The sequence below is a fragment of the Bipolaris oryzae genome, assembly GCF_000523455.1.
Source record: "Bipolaris oryzae ATCC 44560 unplaced genomic scaffold scaffold_13, whole genome shotgun sequence".
In the NCBI taxonomy this organism is placed as follows: Eukaryota; Fungi; Ascomycota; class Dothideomycetes; order Pleosporales; family Pleosporaceae; genus Bipolaris; species Bipolaris oryzae.
In genome coordinates this window covers 1-17914 of record NW_006911289.1, presented here as the reverse complement: position 1 = coordinate 17914, position 17914 = coordinate 1, and the positions used below count along the sequence as shown (strand labels likewise).

Genomic DNA, 17914 nt, shown 5'->3' with positions numbered 1-17914 from the left:
CCTCTCTCACTCTCTCTCACTCTCTCACACAGAACCCCCTATACAGACTTTCTTTCTCATACACAAGACTCATCTCACACACCCTCACTCAGACTCTCACTTTGAAAAAAAAGAGAAAGAGAGAAAAAAAAAGCTAAGCTAAGCTATCTACTTATACTAATATAAAACTACCCCCGTATCCATCATACTACACTCACATGAATAAGAAAGAAAAACGCCCGGGAAAATGTTGCCTCATAGCACTTCGTCGAGCTCAGGATGGAGAAAAATCCAACCAAGCAGCGAAGAGAAAAAAAAGAGGTCGCTCGCTGGAGTATAAAAGAAAAAAAAAAGCCAAGCAAACGAAACAAATGTCTATATATGATGCCGTGAGGAACCTTTGCCCTCCGCTCCCATAACCCCTTCTGCCGTGAAATGCTTTCATTGACTTCGTTTCGTTCTTCTCCTTCTTCAATCGGGAGTGGCATAATCTCCCCACCTCACCTCATGAACGTTTTACCCTCACCTTCGCTTTTCTTCTTTTTTTTTACTGATGTTTCTTCCTCCTCTTCTTCTCACTATAATACCATACTTCACACATGTCCACATTCAACGCCCGCTATACCACATGAAATAAATGCTTTGGGGGAGAAAGACAGAGACGCCTAGACGCTGTACAGTTCCCGGAACCGTGCTTGTTGCTCCGCGGGAAGACCGCCCAGAAAGGCGTCAAAGTCCGAAATCATGCCCTTGTACTGCTGGATGACCTGGCCACGAGCGTTAGTAAATTGCAGATATGACTAATAGTAATTTTGTTTTCTTTTACCTTTTGGAATGTCTCTAGAACCTGTCTGCCTGCAGGGCCTCGGACCACATTGCTGTCCGCCATGGACATGTCGCTGAAGAATTCAAGCAGAGATTGCTCCATGGCACCAGGGTTCGCCAGCACAATCAACATGAAACCAGTCAGAGCGTGGCACTTTTCGTCTGTCCATTGAACATTCTTGATAGCACGGATGAAAGCCGGAGCAATCTGCGCAAGATGGACCGCTAGCGAAGGGGCACACCCGAGACCTAAGCGGCCCAGAGCAATGGCCGCATTCTCATTCAGAGACTCAGGAACCCTCTGGTCAAACAAGATGGTACCAAGTTTTTGCAACAGTTTCTCAATATAGGGCTGCATGCCTTCCTTGTGGCACATGGCAATCTCGCCAACAGACCAGCACGCGTTGTTGATAACCGAATAACCCGTCTCCAGGCCATCAGTTGTTACTTGAGCAAAATCGAGCTGCGGGATGAGGATGTTCAGGATGTCGGGCAAGCAAGGCTGGAGTTGCTGGAAGACATAGATGGCACAATCTCCGAGAAGAGCATATGCCGACTGTCGCACATCGTTGTTGGGATCTCTCATGCAGACAGCTAATAGTTGGAAGAATGTCGGCGCCTGTGTGACTAGTGTCGCGCTGTCCTGGAGGTTCAGGGCCTGAATGATGGCGCTGAGCAGGTCCAGACTGGTCACTAAGAAATCTTTGTCCGGGGGCTCAAAGCCATTGATCTCAGATGCCATGACTCCTTCTTCAAGATTGCGATGAATAATCTTGATACACCTGGCGAATATACCAGCTGCATACGGGGCGAACTTGGGCCCGAGGGCTGTAGCAACATATGAAAGGCATTCAAGCAATGGGAACATTTCCCGCGAGTGGTCCGACACCTTGTTCCAGCGCTGAATGAGAGCGGGCATCAGTATCTGAACCAGCTCGTCTTTGGACAGCTCAGGTCCAACATGTTCGGCCAACGTCTGGACACAGTCGTAGAGGATGAACATGTTCCTGTCCTTGTACATGGAAAAGCACTGGACAAACTGTCGGACAATGACAGTGCAGTATGGTGCAAGCTCGGTATTTGCCTTTTCTTCCAAATTGGCAAAGGCAGATGCTGCGGCTTCCTGCACACGCTTGTTCCTGTCAAGCATCTTCATCAAGATGCCCTCCATGACCGGCTCGAAGAACTGTTTCTTACCAGCCGCGTCGAGGTGAGAAGCCCAACCCGAGTAACGTCCCAGAGTCCAACATGTGATCTGACGAACAACAGGCTTAGGGTCCTCGAGCAGAGTGATGAGGAATGGAGTGAGCATAGGAAGATGCGGTTCAACCACCGACATGCAGCCATCTGCAATAGCACCAAGTGCAAGGACTGCCGATTCGCGATGGGGCCACTCAGCATGATTAAGATTATCTGTGAGGTAAGGAAGAGTTGCTTGGAAGACAGCTTCATGGAACACTGATGCGAGGACATCGAGAGCCGCCGCAGAGCATTTTCGAAGGTTCCACTGCTCCTCTGGGTCTCCAAACTCATCATCGTCGTCGAAGTCGTCAATTTCACCATCACTCAGGTCATCATCGTTGTCGTCGGCTGAAGCTCCTTGTCCTCCATTGGCAGGAACTGTTTCGCCGTTTGCGTTGGTAGTGAGTCTTCCAGCCTTACTCGACGCAAAAGTAGGTTTGATGTCTTGTTCTCGATCCTCAACCTCGTAGTCTTCCTCTTCACCCTCGAGACGCATAATGTCATCTTCACTGTATACCATACTCGCAAGCAGAACCGGTACTATCTTGGCCAAGTACGGGCCAAGGTGATCGCGCATCTTTTCGTCTTCACTAGCACATAGCCAGAACTCTGCTGCGTCCAGGGCCAAGTCTGGGTTGTTTGGTGTGCGCTGCTGCGTGATCATGAACTCGACAAGGCCGTCCATGTGCGGTATTATCTTTTGGGGGGCAATATCGGCGATGTGAACAAAGGTTCGGCATACGTGCTTGCGCACATCTTCACTAGAGTCGCCGGCCAATTGAAATAATTGTTGTAGCAGTGTATCGATGTGGGAAACAACAGCCGGTGGCTTTTCCGGGACGAACACGTTGATAGCAGCCAATGCATCAGCGCGCACTCGAGACTGAGAGCTTGTAGTGATTTCGAGAAGCTTGGGAAATATAAAGTCGAGGGGCTTCTGTCCCTGGTATTCCTTATCGAGGGCTTTCCTGTTGTCCTCACAAATCTTTAACAATGCACCCATGGCGCCTTCTTGCGCTTGTGTTGAGACATTGCCGTCGGCGTTGCTAACCATGCTGATGAGCTCCGAAAGAATTTGTGGCCATGCCATGATGCCTCCCTGGCGCACAATTTCCGTAATGACGTTGCCTGCATATCCTCTTATTTGCGATGTGGGGTCTTGTAGGCCGAGAAGAATAACGGATCGTATATAGTCTTTGGTCGAATCGGGCATGGCTTTATAGGTCGTCTTTACGTCGTTCTTGAGCATGACGGCTGCGGCAGCTCTTGCTTGGAAGTATTGCGCAGCATCCATGTTGACGCTGGACGGGGGCTGGTTGTTGGAGAAGACGTAGGCTAGGTATTTGTCGATATCAGGCGAAGTTTGCGCCGATTTGAGCATCTGTGTATTTGAGGTCAGCATTATGCAACCCTCCAGCACATGGATAGGGTATACTGACTTCTCCAGCATTCTTTCGCGCATTTGCGTCATTGGCACTGAGCGAGTCGCTCAGGCACTGGACCAACTGCCGTAGAGGATCGTCCTGCGGTTGCCACGCCATAGCGGAGGGTGGTGTATTTGGCTGTGCAAGAGAAAGATATGGAAGTGTCGACTAGCAACCCTAAATTAAGGGGAGTAGTGGTGAAGTAAGGCTGCACTGCGAGATAAGGCGAGGGGAAAAAAAGAGAAGGCCGTGTCGGCTTAAGCTTGGTCTGCTGGTACGCTTCATGGTTAGCTTTAGTGGGGAAGGCGGTTGAAGGATGAATGGAGGGGCAGTGCCAACATACAGGCCTTTGACAGAGAGATAGCGTCTCACAAAATAAATTGCATTTTTTTCCTTTGCAAAGTCGACGGGCGTTTCAGCAATCTGTCGTGATAATTTCGGTGTGCCGCGACAAGTTTGCTAGTGGTGATGCGCGGGGCGCAGCGGAAACGTGCTTGCGGGTCCTCAGGTGTGCGACCAATCGAGTGCTCCGGTAGTCGAGAGAAAGGAGCAGCTGCAGAGCAACTAAGTCGACGACAGCATGCAAAAAAAGCCTCGGCAGACCTGGGGTGAGGCGGGTGAGAGAAGCAGTTTGGGCGGTGGCTATAAGGGGAGGGGGGGAAAGGCCAGTTCAAAGTTTTGTGAGCGCGCGTCTGCTGGGGGCGACCCGCCCATCTGCCACCTCCCAACTCTGGCTGGGTCACTTGCTTGGGGAGGGCGACGGCGAGAAAACTACCACACCTGCACTGAACATGTACTGTACCAGCTCCTGCATACATGGGCTGTCGCTCTAGAAAACAAGACTGCTGCCGTCACGCCTCTTCGCTGCCACTGCATTCACATGGCCCTGGTGGTGTCGCACGTCGGGCAGCGCCTTTGACAGCCCGCACGTTGCACGGCTCGATGCACGTTGCATCATTGTGCTCGAGTACAGACAATACATTTTGCTGCCGCACTATGCCGCTGTATCATCTGGCGGACTTTCCCCCAAACCCCACTGTATATATTGCAAGCGTTGCGGGTTTGGCATGTTGCGAGAAATCACATGTCTTGGCCTGACCGTTGCCTCCCGCCCAGCCAGACTCGCTACAGAGCAGCCTTTGGCCACACTGATACTAGAGTACCGAAACAAGCATTCACTAGCTGTCGCTCTTCCTCTACCAAATCAATAGCAATAGTTTCACTCAAGAGAGGATCCTCGCGTTACACAGCACACCAATAACGCTCTCTCGGTTATTAGGGGCTTTAACCCACTACCTAACTTGAAGGAGCTCCACATGTCTTCAGCCACTCCGGTCGCGCCTCGTTGGCTTGCCTCCAATGTACTTGTAGATCGCTGTCGGGTCTGTCTCCTATCTAGTAGCCTCTGAGCAAGCACATGCGTGGCTGGGTTATTTCTCGGTCTAATCGCTCTATGTCACTGAGCAAGAGCCTCTCGGCAATCTATCAATCCTGAGGATACCACTCCAACTACATACCACCTGTATACTTAAATCGGGAGCGATATTTAACAACGCTGCTCATTTCTTATCATGAGCCTGTTTGCTTGTTTTTCCCCTGTTCTTGTGAGCTGCACTCGCCCTGGCATATTCCGATGTTCCAACTATCAAACTAGCTGGCTCGGCGGAGAAGCATCATGATGTGACGAAGCCAATGTGAAGAACATTTTCATTGCTTGGAAGCATGGACAGATTGTGAGTAGTAGGGTCCAGGCTGCACAAACATGACTCAGTGTACTTGGGTATGATCGGTACCTGGGAAGCATCTGCAACATGTTTAGTCCCTGCGTGCATGCGCGTGGCAACCCACCGTTGTGCCTTTGTTCCACCGTAGATACTTGGTAGAGTAGAGCATGCAAGCAGTTCTGTGTTCCTGTAGTGCTAGATGACGCCATGCTGCTGCTTGGAAGTATGCATCGCATCATCTGAAGCAGGGGAAAAAATGAAGGTGGTCGCAGGCGCACAGGCAGTCTGACATCATCAGAGATGATTGACGTCAACGGTAGGTAGGTCAAGCCTTGCGAGGCTGATGCAGATGCACAGATTGCGATTCGATTGCGGGGCGGACATTGCGGGACGGGGGCATCGAGGTGAAGATGAACAAAGCAGTTGCAGTTGCAGTGGGGGATGGCGGTGGCGGGCGCAGTGGTTTTGAATGGTGAAGCGCCTTTGTAGGCGGCTCTGGACTGTCAGTGTTTCACGATTGCATAGCGTTTAGGCAGTGGGTGGTGGAATGGCTGCTTCACGAACCGTGTGCCGGCGGCGCCTACGGGCGACTACAGCTGCACGCCAATTTTAGCATTTGGCCTCATTTGAAACCATGGGGGTCAATGTCAGATCAGATTGCTTCTGCCTCTCACCAAGCGAAACATGGCCCAAGACAGACGCCCATGCCACGGTGAGCGACAATGATTCAATCACGTGACCCGCTGTGCATGGCGCATGGCGCATGGCTGCTCGATACCCAGGCTGGCAAAGGCAGCATGCAGTGATGCAGCGATGCAAAGCATTGTGTCGTGGCCATGCAAGGCCGTGGTGTTGGGGGTGCGAGTCTGGTTCTGGCCGACGCCTGGGCCCGGACGGCGGCAGCGAGCAACCAGCGGGCAGCCAACGGGCAATCATGGAGGGCAGAGCTAGGGGCGACGGCGTTGAGCAGAGCAAAGCAAGATGCAGACCGAGTTCTGATACTGTTGCAGCAGAGTCGCCTAGAAGCGTCCAAGCGAAGGCGTGACGGCTAGATCGGCAGACTGGTGAGAGGCGCGGCCCTGCGTGTGTCGTGTGCAGGCAGTCGACGAGGTGGCAACGCAGCGTCAGGCACTTGACGTCTCACGCACATCTCACCACTCCTCCCTCTACTACTGCCGCCCGCCGGCGCCATCCCATCCCGCCTCTCGACGTCTTTTCCTTGGTCCTCTCTCCACCCCGACGACACTTGCAACTGCTGCCACCCGCGCATCTCGCCTCCATCACCGCACATCGTCGCCCCGCCGCGTCGCCAGCACTGCGCCTCTGTCGCTGCACGTCACCGAGCTGGTCCCGGCCCCCGCTGCTTCATCCATTGCCAGCCCTGATAGCCCGGCCACTACCATCACCAGCGCCGCCGCGCTCTCCTTCACGGCCTGGATTGCGTCGCCCACCTTCCGCCGCCTCCCGCCTGTGATAGTTGTCTCGCCGGCTCCTTGCAATGCTGCCCCAGGAGCCCCTCCACCCGGACGGGCCCACGTCGACGCTCTACACGTCGTACCACCCGGGCCACAATCTCCCGCCCATGCAGCCAGCACCCTTCACACACCACCGCGCCCAACACAATGTCGTCGCGCACACAGCAGCTTCCCACAACAGCCTCGGATCCACGGCAAAGGGAATCATGATCGGCATCTTTTCCGTCCTTGGCGCTGCGGGAATATGCCTCATCATCGCCGCCATTGTTTACTACTTCAGGTACACGCAAACAGGCCGCATCTTCCTCGACCGGATAACGCGGCCAGGTGAATATGATGACGAACAGCAATTTGCCAAAGAAGAGGCCGAGGCGCTCGACTCTATGGACGATCTGCAGCGAACAGAGTACCTGAGAGCCAAAGGTATGCCTGCTATATTGCGTCTTTGCTCAATCATTCAATGGCAACGGACGCGCACTAACTTTCATAGCTTTCGTTCAAGCAAACCCGCCCGAATCCGTTCAAACCGATATCTCTCTTTCACAATTCCTGGCCATTCAAGAAAAGGGTGTATCTGCTTGGGAATTTGAGCCCGAACTCGAGATTGCAAACTGCTTTGTAGAAGGCCGTACTGAAATCGAGTTCTTCGATTCCGAATGCAGCGTTCAGAGCAACCTACCGATACCCAAGCAAAACGAAGTCTACTACTGGGAAGCCAAGGTTTACGAAAAGCCCGAGAGCACAAGCATAGCGATTGGCGTGACGACCAAGCCATATCCATTATTTAGGCTTCCAGGTGCGTCTGCCACTGCACTCCATCCTTTGATTTACATTCTGACTCCTTTTAGGCTACCATAAATCATCAATATCATACATGTCCAACGGAAACCGCCGATACAACCAGCCCTTCCAACCCTCTGCATACGGTCCCGCCTACGTTCAAGGAGATGTCATTGGCGTTGGATACCGACCTCGAACTGGAACAGTCTTCTTCACGCGCAATGGTAAAAGGCTTGATGACGTCGCACACGGCCTCAAGACCCAGAACTTCTTCCCCACAGTCGGCGCAAATGGTCCATGCCACGTTCATGTCAACTTTGGTCAGATGGGCTTCGTATTCATCGAAGCCAATGTTAAGAAGTGGGGTTTAGCACCGCAAACCGGAAGCTTGGCCCCACCACCACCATATGGCAGCGAACAAGGATCTATACTGCTAGACTCTGGGCGGGAAGGTGTTAGAGAAGGAATGGCTGGCAGTTACATCCAAGCAGGCTACGCACATGCACGGTCTAGCAGTCAGCAAATGCGTCTTGGGAGACAAGTACCCACTAGTCCAGGCCCCCAACGTAGCCCGACAGACATATCCCTCACAGCACTCAGCCTCGTAGACTCGAATGACGATCCCGGCGAAGGTACCAGCGAGGACTACCGAAGGACAATCCCAGCCAACCAGGGCTTGACTCTTCTGCAACCCGGCGAGCTTCCCCCCGAATACACCAGTCCTGTCGGCTCTCCCAGCCTGCGAAACACGGCTAGCCATCAAAACGGTTATTGGGACGAGCGAGCACCACTCCTACAGAACCAGCAACAGCCGAGGGAAACTAGCCCGCCCGTCCCCAGCTACGACGCTGCCATGGCCGATGCACCAGAGATACGACCACCCACAATTAGAGTACGCAGCGCGACTGAAGCTGGCGTCCGACCCCGACCTCGAGCACTTCATTGATGGGTGATTGTGAAGCATCAGCAATCTTTTTTCTTTTGTTATCTCGTACCGTGAAGATGCCTTGTCCGCACTCCTCCCTGTTACAACTATACCCTATCGTTCACTTTTCCTTTTTGTCAGGAGCAACAGTCAGCCAAGCGATGGATGCGCGGCGACGACGACGGCTGTATATTTGAGCTTCCAATGGATGCATACAGCAAAGCGAACCCAATCTGTTGAGTCGACTGGTCTTTGGGGTTTGAAACCAAGGGCGTTGTGTCTATCTTCTTTGTCCCTGGATTCCGGCGTCTTTTGTATTTTCTTCGTTCTTTTGTTTTTTTTCGAGCGAGCATTGCTACATGTCCCCCGGGGCTTCATGAAGGGGGAGTACACGGATGTGACACGCGGGTGGAATGGCTGTGTCCCTGTTGCTATTGGCGTTGTTGTACGGGACTAGACTGTGGACTTTTGTATTTGAGCCGTTCTTGGATTGTAGCCTTCGGCCAGGTCGCGCAGTTTTGGTTCCCGCTTGATTGGGTTTGCAGCTGTACATTGACGATGTTACTATCGAAATTGCACAAATTTCCCTCTTGATCTCTACTTCATCTATTCCTATCTGATTTCTTTTCTTCTTCTCGTCACAGCGACAAGTTGAGGAATCAAACCAACGCTATGAGAAATCCAGCTTTTCTTTGGCTACACAATTCAACGCCCATAGAAGCGCTCCTACCCAGACTACAAAACATATCGAAAGTAGGGATTCTCTTTATCAGTTAAGTCCATGAATGCGAGCTTGTCACGCTCTGCTTCATCGATAGGGATACTATCTCTCTTCTTGTTTTCGCGTTGAAGGACAAGATAGAGCACTATAGCTGCAGCAATGGTGATGCAGTAACTACGTATCTCATTAGCTTCAAAAAGAGAAGGAGGTGCCGACTAGTATGCATACCAAATAATCAAGCCCGTCCACAGCTTTGGGTAATGCGTTGGCTTTTCTCGGCTATCAATCAACTGCGGTCCAACAATGTTCCCCACACAGTAGGCGACAAAGATGGCAGCTGCCATGGCGCTCTTTTTAGTCGCTCCAGCTACATTGGACATGCCAATGCCAATGGTCTGACTAACAACGGCACCAAAGGTGCCGATGATGGAGTATCCTGCAACAGGGGTGGCTGCATGGTAGGTCCATTCTGCTTTCCAAATCATAGCGCAGCCAGCGATTACAGGGAGACAGTTTACGACAAGTAAAATGAGGCGGATATTTGGGATCTGTGAACTGAGGTAACCGCATAGTAGGATAATAATAAGGCACAAGCCACCGAGGGGGAATTGCCAGAGAATCGATTCGAGTGTCGACCAGCCAAATGTACTAACAATCAGCGGACCAAACCCAGACACTGCGCCGTTGACCGTGTATGCCGACGCCATGAGGACAAAGACAAGCCAGAGTTTGATATCCAGTGCTGCTTCCTTGAGCTGAGCAGGTTTAATCTTCTGGCAACGCACACCAGTCGCGCCTTTGCGCAGCCGCTCGACAGCTACAACACGCTCTGCAGGCGAGAGAAACCATGCCGAAGCACACGAGTTGGGGATAAAAAAGCACCAGATACCGAAGAGAAAAGTCAAGCAGCCCGCTAAAAGGTAAATGTACTGCCAGCGTTTCAAGTCCCCGGCGGTAATCTGGGCAAAGCCATAGTTGAGTGCACCCCCGATAATCGTAAAGAGGCCTGTAGAACTAAACCACCAGCTCTGCCGTATAGCCTGTTCCTGCTGCGTGTAGTAGCTAGATATTATCGTCATGAAACCAGTTGGTATGATACTCTCTACGAAACCGAGAAAGAAGCGCTGCGCATAGAGCCCTTTGTACGTGGTGACGGCTGCGGTTAACATGCAGACCAGGGCCCAGAGCATGACAACGCCACCTAGTATGCGGCCGAGATTGAAGCGCTGTAGAGCAAAAGTCATGGGATAGAGACCTGCTAGCATGCCAAAATAGAAGAGGGATGTCGCCCATGACAGACGAGATGTGTTTGTTGTAGGCGGCCTCGTGCTGGTGTCTGTAATGCTGAGCGAGAGGTCCTTTGTCATGCCGAAGAGGACTGCGGAGCCCAAGATAGCTTTATCATAGTACACCAGTCCATATCCTGAGCTTTTAGTTAATCATACAATTCAAATGGCTCTCAGGTTACGGGCTGTGAGCAGTACCGACAATCATGGCTGGTATCAGAAACCAATCTACTTTTTTCAAAACTCTAGCCTCGATTTCTGGGTCGATTTCCTGCGCGTGTTCCCCTACAAGGCCAATTGCTAAATCTTTCTCTTGCGATACCGCCGCATTTGCGCCTGACTCTGCATCTTGGCCAGTTGCCGAACGCCCGCCTGTGCGCTCCGCGGATACATTATAAGTATGAGCCGTCATGCTCGAAGAGCAATGCGAAAATCAGGATAGGGACTCAATCGTGTAAGAGGGTAGATGATGTAAAAAGGACAAGAAGCAAATCAGCTTCGCAGATTCTCATGTGTCACTCGATTATACACACGGCTCGAACATGCACGGGATGCCAACTCGAAGCTAGCGCCATATCAAGCATGCCAGACCTATTGCAAGCGATGTCGCAATCCGAGCAGCAATTCCAGAGTCTAGCACCCGCATTCAAGCAAAAATGGCAAGCACGGCTGTCCATGGAGCCTTATCATTGGTGCAATGGCTAAATATGCCGCGTGAAGTGGCTGGTGTCGAGGAAGCATAGCAGAGAAAGGATGAACAAGCTAGTTCCAAACCGGGTATAGCTTAGACCATGACATAATCATGAAGAAAAACCTTTTCGGTGCGAAACTGCCTCCGCACTCCTACCAATCAACCTTCTAGCTACAAAGGCATCCTCACCATCGGCCGTGGGGTGTCTTTGTATACATACACACACGCATCGCAACGCGCCTACTGTGTTTCAACACATCATTCATCAAATCCATGAATGTGAAAGACAAAAGGCTCTTTCGATGCGCAACCCATCCTTGTAGTAAACCAAATCCCGGTCTCTTGCCTCGCTCAATCCGCTGTTCCATTTGGCGGATTTCGAGCTGGATACATGCATGCTCACTCTCTGTTCATCTTTCTTCGAAAATAGAGACGTGGCGTGTGTGTACGAGACAAGACTAAATGCGACGATTTTTGAGTACGGAGCCGCCTGATTCCATGTGTCGGACCTCCGTAATTTATCTGTCGGGACATGCCACTTTGCAAAATTGCAAGACTTTTGATGCTTATGGGCGATGCGAATCGTAGCCAAAACGCAAGATGACCTAGAAATTTGCCCATGAGACGACGATAGAGCAGGTTTGGAGCAACAGATTGTGCGACTTTGCTTGTTTGATCATTACTACCATGTCCTCTTGCTGAAGTTCTTGATCATAACTAGGTTGATATAGAGAAGCACTATGTTTTCATTTGTATATATTGTGTATGTACTAAGCATGGTAATCCTGCTAACTTGTAAAATCCACTCTTCACGTTTCATTGATCTCCTTGTACAGAATGGAGCAAAAAGAAAAGAAAGAAACACATTAAAAATGAGGTTTGCCGAGTAGTAGAATTGAACACTATGAGGGTGGTACAAAGTGAGTGCAGAGCCGGAAAGAGATGGGATGAAGGAAGATCAGATTGAGTTATAACTAGGTAGCTTACGACTAAACACTACTTAAAAGCTCCTGACCTATAGACTAATATTATGGCTGCGATGAATACTAATGCAAGAAGGCACTCCTAGTAGACGGATGTTATCGTGAAAGAGGGCAGCGTGCATTTATGTTGTTTGGGAGGATTAGGTTCGACTAGGTTGAGTGTGACTGGGTTGACTAAGTTTGGAGAAGCAGACTCTCGTAACAAGAGAAAATGGTTTTTAACGGCTTCCTTATAGGTAAGGGTAGATGTAGGCAACATAAGCTTGAATCTACAAGCTTTTAAGCCTACAGCGATTGTGGTTAAAGGGGTAGTTATCCGGAATGGAGAGTTTAACGTAGTAAGGAGAATAATAGACGCCGCTGACGAGAGGTGTATGCGCTCCGAACTGGTATTGTTGAGGTATAGAGCATAGTTATTGGAGTCAAAATAAGGGGCGAAATGATGCTTAGCAATCCTATCCAGATGTGGTAACTGGTAATCGCTGGCTCGTGAGGCACCGAATATAAAGGAGCGGCGTCCTGCGATAGCATCGAAGGACATTCTAATGATGCGGCGTCTGATAACTGGTGTGATATCAATATTATCGTGTTCGATGATATATGGAAGGTTTCGCCGAATTATTGTCGTAGCGGCTGCAACTTTTGATAGTGGAATAAGAAGAGCGAATGCTTACCTAAGAGGATACGCTGAAGCTATGTTGACGATGAAGAAGTGCTAGAGTAAGTTTATATAGCGTACTGAAACATATGTCGCAAATAAAGGACACTTTCTAATAGCTTAAAAAAGTATAAGAGGTCTTAGACAAAATTTCTTTAGCTCTATCTACTGCTATGAACCCCTTTTAGTCGCGTTTAGGTGAAGTGCGCGCCAAACGGATACCTACTTGAGAAGGCGCCACTGACGGGCTCGTGCCAATTACTATGCCGACCTCTGGGTGTGCAGGGCGCGGGAGTAAGTCTAAAAGATCACCCGAAGTTAGACTGGCTGGACTATGGCAAATATTGAGGACAGCCTCATATAGGCTTTCAAGGGAGCTATGACTGAATCTTTTAAATTAGAGTACTTGCAGGTTCATTGACTGCTTGTCCCATAGATAAGAGGCCTGGGCTAATCTCAGCTCTGCATCTAGGCCTTTTCTCTGGCGTGGTGGTGGACTGATTATTGGTGCCATGTTAGCCACACTGCCAAAGTAAAGTGGGTTTGTCCGTAGCATAATAAATGACGTGTGAGGTATCATAAAAAGCGGATAACGGGTATCCGAAGCGGCTTAAATGCAATACACGGGGGTTGGATACGGCGGAGGGTTGACTTGAAAGTTATAGGCAAGATATCGTAATCGATAGGGGCTTTGGAAGTAGGTGTCCTGTCCACGCTTGCTCCAAGTGAATCGTATGAAGATAAGGGACGGTATGCTCGCTCTTAATACTAGTTAGCGGCGGCTTCAAAAATACCATGGTGTACGACAATACCTAATGCTATTAGATAGAGGTCCACGGCTCTCAGGGTCATAAGTCTGTCTACTCTAGCTATTGCGTGTAGGTGAAAAGAAGAACCCCTATCCGCGCGAAATAGCGATATTATTAAGCGCCATTGCATCAATCTTATTAGTTGGGAGCCAGCGGTCGTTTGTTGAGTCGTGGGTTTTATCGTATAGCTTTTGCGCTAGGTAGTCAGAGAGGGAATTATGTAGAAAGAGGCTTTAGTTAGTAGGGAAATCGCGAAGTTTTGGCGTGGGCTTTAAGCGTGGGGTAGGGCGACCCTTGCGTTTAGGGGGTTCTGATTCCTCCATAGATGATAGTATTCGAACGAAAATGTATGCAAGAGAGTAGATAAAGGGTAGAAGATTAAAGGTAGTACTAAAGAAAGAGGGGATCTATCACGTAGGACAAAGGATCTGTGCGCTCACCACCAAGCTACCTGAGCGTGGCGATTGTTTGTCTACCGCCTTGCACCTCTTATCACCACATCCAGGCGATTCATAACTAAGCCATGGCCAAGAATGACGATATTTTCCTAAAGAAGCTATATTAAGACTTGATTAGTAGTCCACCAGGTGCTACTTGGAGTACAAAGCTTCAAAACTACTACGAGATCTTCTAGACTAGAGTTGAGCGCGAACCAATCCCTCCTCCCAATCTTGTCGATGAGTTTATTAAGCTACTACGAAACGATAACAATCTCCTCCTTGCTTAACTAGTCATCCCATATCTTCGAATAGCCATCGAGCCCTCTAATAACCCTATTAAACTCAAGATCCTTGGCCATATCGACCCGAATCGCTCATCAATCCAGCTACTCGGTGCCCATACTTAGCAGTACGACACTGAAGAATATATCTATTTCCTTAAAGAACAGCAGCTATTACTAGAGGCCGAGCTGTATCGGGCGAGTCTCTTACTATACAGCCACAGCAATATAAACGAAGCACATAAGAAGAGGCTGCAGGAGTGGCTTGCAGCCTATCCAGCCGAGTCAACGGTTGATCCTCCCTCGTTGAGGTAGTAGCCCACGGCTGCGCTCTAGCGAGGATTGCCAAGAAGAAAAGATACGATTAGCAGGAAAAGTAGATGTGCATATAAGAAGGGATAGGAAAGTTTTCTATTTATACAAGATAGTATATTCGTTAAATTCACAAACTAATCCTTACTCATCTTCTTCGTCGAGTGACTTAATATATTCCATTTAATTGACGCTCATTTGCAAGTGTAGTTCGATAAGGCTCTAGTGAAGCTCGACTAGTGTGCTTTGATAATCGCCCGGTGAGCGTCATATGTTGGACCTGCTTGGATGCATGAAAGCATTAGTCCTAGTGAACTGATCAAGCAGGAGCCATAGATTTCCCCATGAATCATCGCTCTCGAAGAGAAGTAGCCCACGCGCGCCAATCGCGTAATCTTCAGGATTAAGGCCCGTATAAAGGAGTTCAGCAAGTAGAGGAACGCGTCTATCAAAATCGCCTTCATAGTGATTCAAGGTGTCATTCAAGTCGAAAACAGCTCGTTGCGAACTAGTGGGGCTAATATCATTAGTTAGCACAACTAGGACTAGGCTATTAAGACGACGTCCCTCTAATCCTAATACGTCGAAAATGAGCAAGCGATTCTATTAGCGTGAGTTAACTCGGCGGAAGTTGGCGGTCGAGAGGCTTGGTCCACGAGATGTCTGTTCTTTGGTACCCGTAAAGGTGTGGAATGGAATAGTTGGTGTCAGTGGAGGCAGTTCAGTGATTGTGCAAGGTGGGTGACCGTGAGTACGGAAAGCATGTTGCTCCTGTTCCGTCTATCGATATCGACAGTACGTAAAATCCACCATACTATTTCCGCGTAAGAGAACAACAAGGAGACTAGAAAGATGAGACGCGCATTTAGCCATGAGGTTGTAGAATATCTTGCGATGGAACCATGAAAAATTGCGCGAGCTATTGGGGGATAAGCGAAGAGGTACTGGCATCGGCATCGTGTCATCACGACCTGACGGTCGAGCAGAACGGTGACCGGATTTGCGTGGTTGCGGGTTAGATTGAATGATGTTGTAGACACGCTTAACCCATCTACCAGCTGTATCTTATTCGATCCAGTATTTCTCCTAAGCGGGGTTACTAAAGTCACCCTCTATAGCTTTCGTCTCGTAAAACTCGTCGGGAAGTTCGTGCTCTAGGAGGAAAAAGAACTAACGCCACGACCTTTTTGTGAAGTCCGTGTAGTCAAACTGATAGAAGAGGAAGTCGAATTTGTATATAGCAAATGTAAGCATAAGTCTCCTTGAAGAAGAGAGACGTATACCAATCATAGTGGGTAAAGTAATAATTAATATTATCTTTATCCCTGTTGCGGGCAATTGCCACCTTGGTAAGTGGACTCGCTGGAGACCGGTAACGCCCATCAATTTTATGCTGCAAAAATACTTGGCGGCGGGCAGTACATATGCGCTCCAGTACTAGGAACGAGTAGCTTGAAGTCTGCCAAGCGAGGCTGGTGCTCAATGAAACCTAGATGCATTGGTATCGCGTTCTTAGCACGCCTGTTCGCATTCCGGATACATCTCCAAATTTCTATAATACTGAGAAATGAGGCGAAGTACTGTGAATCTTCTCTTGGCATCATACCATCATTCCCGTGCTCAAGGTATGGCGTCCAACCAGTAAACCGAACACGCGTCCAGGGGTTGACATAGTCGCCTGAGCCACGTGCACAGTGGCATATGTTCTGAAGAGCTTCCGGAAGTAAGGCGATGGGCATCCGATATGGGGAGTTGCACGGACTTAGGGCACCATATGCTGATGGTGGGAGGGACGACTTGCGAGAAATATTGACAGCGACATCGCGACCTCTTTCGTTTGCAGGGCATTCATTTCCACCAAAGCGGTTGGGGATGAGCTCTACATAGCCTGGATTGGCAGCACATACGCAGATGTAGAAGGATACTCGTGCGCGCTGTGACATAGTGGTGATGTATACTTGATCCCCAGCTTTGTGAGATACCTTACTCTTGACATCAAATAACACCAGAATCCGAGAAAGGAACTGGGGAGAGCCACCGTTCATCCGCACCTCTTCGTTGAGCTGCCAAAAGCGTTCGATGAAGTTGCCCGGTGGAGGTGTGACGCCCTCTGTGACATAGAGAGCGCCATCTGCAAGAGCAAACTCGGCGGAGCGAATAACAAGTGGACACTTATAAGAGGTGTTTAGCTGTGTGAAGCCATCTTTAGTTTGAAGGGATGTTATTCAACCGAACGGGTCATCTGTAAGCGCAGCCTAGCAATTAGTTTAGATTTACTGTGGTATTCAGCGCGGTGGTTGATGGAATGAACGTGTGCAACGGATTCAATAAGTACTTCAACGTCCTGTAGATTCCACGCCAACTACGCATGGGTACAATGCAAATATATTGCGGAAATGTACAGTCCATGACCAAATAGAATGGTACCCATTGATTGGCCCTTCGGGGGCTAGTGCCAGCCTTAGAGTCGAATCGAAAGATTTATAGCGGCTTAGAGGTTTGGTCGTCTCGTTTTTTTCAAAGCCATTCCAATGCAGCTGTTAGATCATTGAGAGAGAAATCGCTTGGTGGGTTTACGATCAACCCACCATCCACAATGCCATATTCAGGGCCTATGCCTTTAGTAAATACTCAAAGGATGGTGTACCATAGAAGAACAACTTACCTCGGATAAGCCCTAGTCTCATTCCATTTTGGCCAAGGTTCTCTAAGAGAACTCTATAAAGTGTTTCGAAGATATGATGTTCTACAAACTATCCAAGAATTAGAGGTATCCGGTCTTTGACATGACGTGGGGGCGCCATCGCGGTCCACAAATAGGAAATGCGACAGCAAGGTGTTGGTACCTTCACTGTTAGGTCGTAGTTACTGAATATTAGATATAAATAGGAGCACGGGGAGGGTAGTAGCTGATGTACTCTTGAAAAACAATATGAAATTTCAGGCTCGATTGAACAATCGTCGATATCATAGGCCGACAGTACCGTTAGCGGGATTGACACAAGATGAGCTGCGTATTATTAGGCATCGCTCCCACGCATACTCCAGAATGACACACAACTCGTTCATATATTGTATTAATGTAGTATAATAAACAAAAGTCCCCGATTCGAAACATCGTGTTATGAATATCCCTGCCCTGTAGCACCACAGATAATTTGTAGATTAATTACTTGGCAGGTAGTGCAATATTATGGTTACATCCCGGTGGGTGCTGGACAATGGTGCAGCTTTACTGCGTGTGGTCAGTGCGTGCAACAGTTCAGCCAATGCAACACTATCTGCCCAATCAAAATATCCACCCACTATTTTCAACACGTGATATCTCCACCACCATGACAGCTATCGAGAAAGCGATT

General features: G+C 49.4%; 5 protein-coding genes across 5 annotated transcripts; 1 reads left to right on the top strand and 4 right to left on the bottom strand.

Moving 5' to 3' along the window:
• Window positions 1-644: 644 nt before the first annotated feature.
• COCMIDRAFT_22824 (uncharacterized protein) lies at window positions 645-3587 on the bottom strand (the record flags this gene model as incomplete). The annotated part of the gene is made up of 3 exons (XM_007685763.1): window positions 645-746; window positions 806-3427; window positions 3486-3587. The coding sequence occupies 3 exons, from the start codon at window positions 3585-3587 to the stop codon at window positions 645-647; spliced, it is 2826 nt and encodes a 941-aa protein (XP_007683953.1).
• Window positions 3588-6692: 3105 nt separating this feature from the next.
• COCMIDRAFT_84376 (uncharacterized protein) lies at window positions 6693-8395 on the top strand (the record flags this gene model as incomplete). The annotated part of the gene is made up of 3 exons (XM_007685802.1): window positions 6693-7092; window positions 7160-7465; window positions 7518-8395. The coding sequence occupies 3 exons, from the start codon at window positions 6693-6695 to the stop codon at window positions 8393-8395; spliced, it is 1584 nt and encodes a 527-aa protein (XP_007683992.1).
• A 714-nt stretch (window positions 8396-9109) lies between these two features.
• COCMIDRAFT_84419 (uncharacterized protein) lies at window positions 9110-10793 on the bottom strand (the record flags this gene model as incomplete). Its single annotated transcript, XM_007685801.1, has 3 exons — window positions 9110-9269; window positions 9324-10518; window positions 10580-10793. The coding sequence occupies 3 exons, from the start codon at window positions 10791-10793 to the stop codon at window positions 9110-9112; spliced, it is 1569 nt and encodes a 522-aa protein (XP_007683991.1).
• Window positions 10794-12422: 1629 nt separating this feature from the next.
• Window positions 12423-12725, bottom strand: COCMIDRAFT_53061 (uncharacterized protein; the record flags this gene model as incomplete). Its single annotated transcript, XM_007685800.1, has 1 exon — window positions 12423-12725. A coding segment is annotated over one exon (303 nt), but the record flags the coding sequence as incomplete, so codon positions are not given.
• A 3218-nt stretch (window positions 12726-15943) lies between these two features.
• On the bottom strand, window positions 15944-16925 carry COCMIDRAFT_1692 (uncharacterized protein; the record flags this gene model as incomplete). Its single annotated transcript, XM_007685743.1, has 2 exons — window positions 15944-16726; window positions 16833-16925. 2 exons carry the CDS (start codon window positions 16923-16925, stop codon window positions 15944-15946), a joined length of 876 nt encoding a protein of 291 aa, XP_007683933.1.
• Between the last annotated feature and the right edge of the window lie 989 nt (window positions 16926-17914).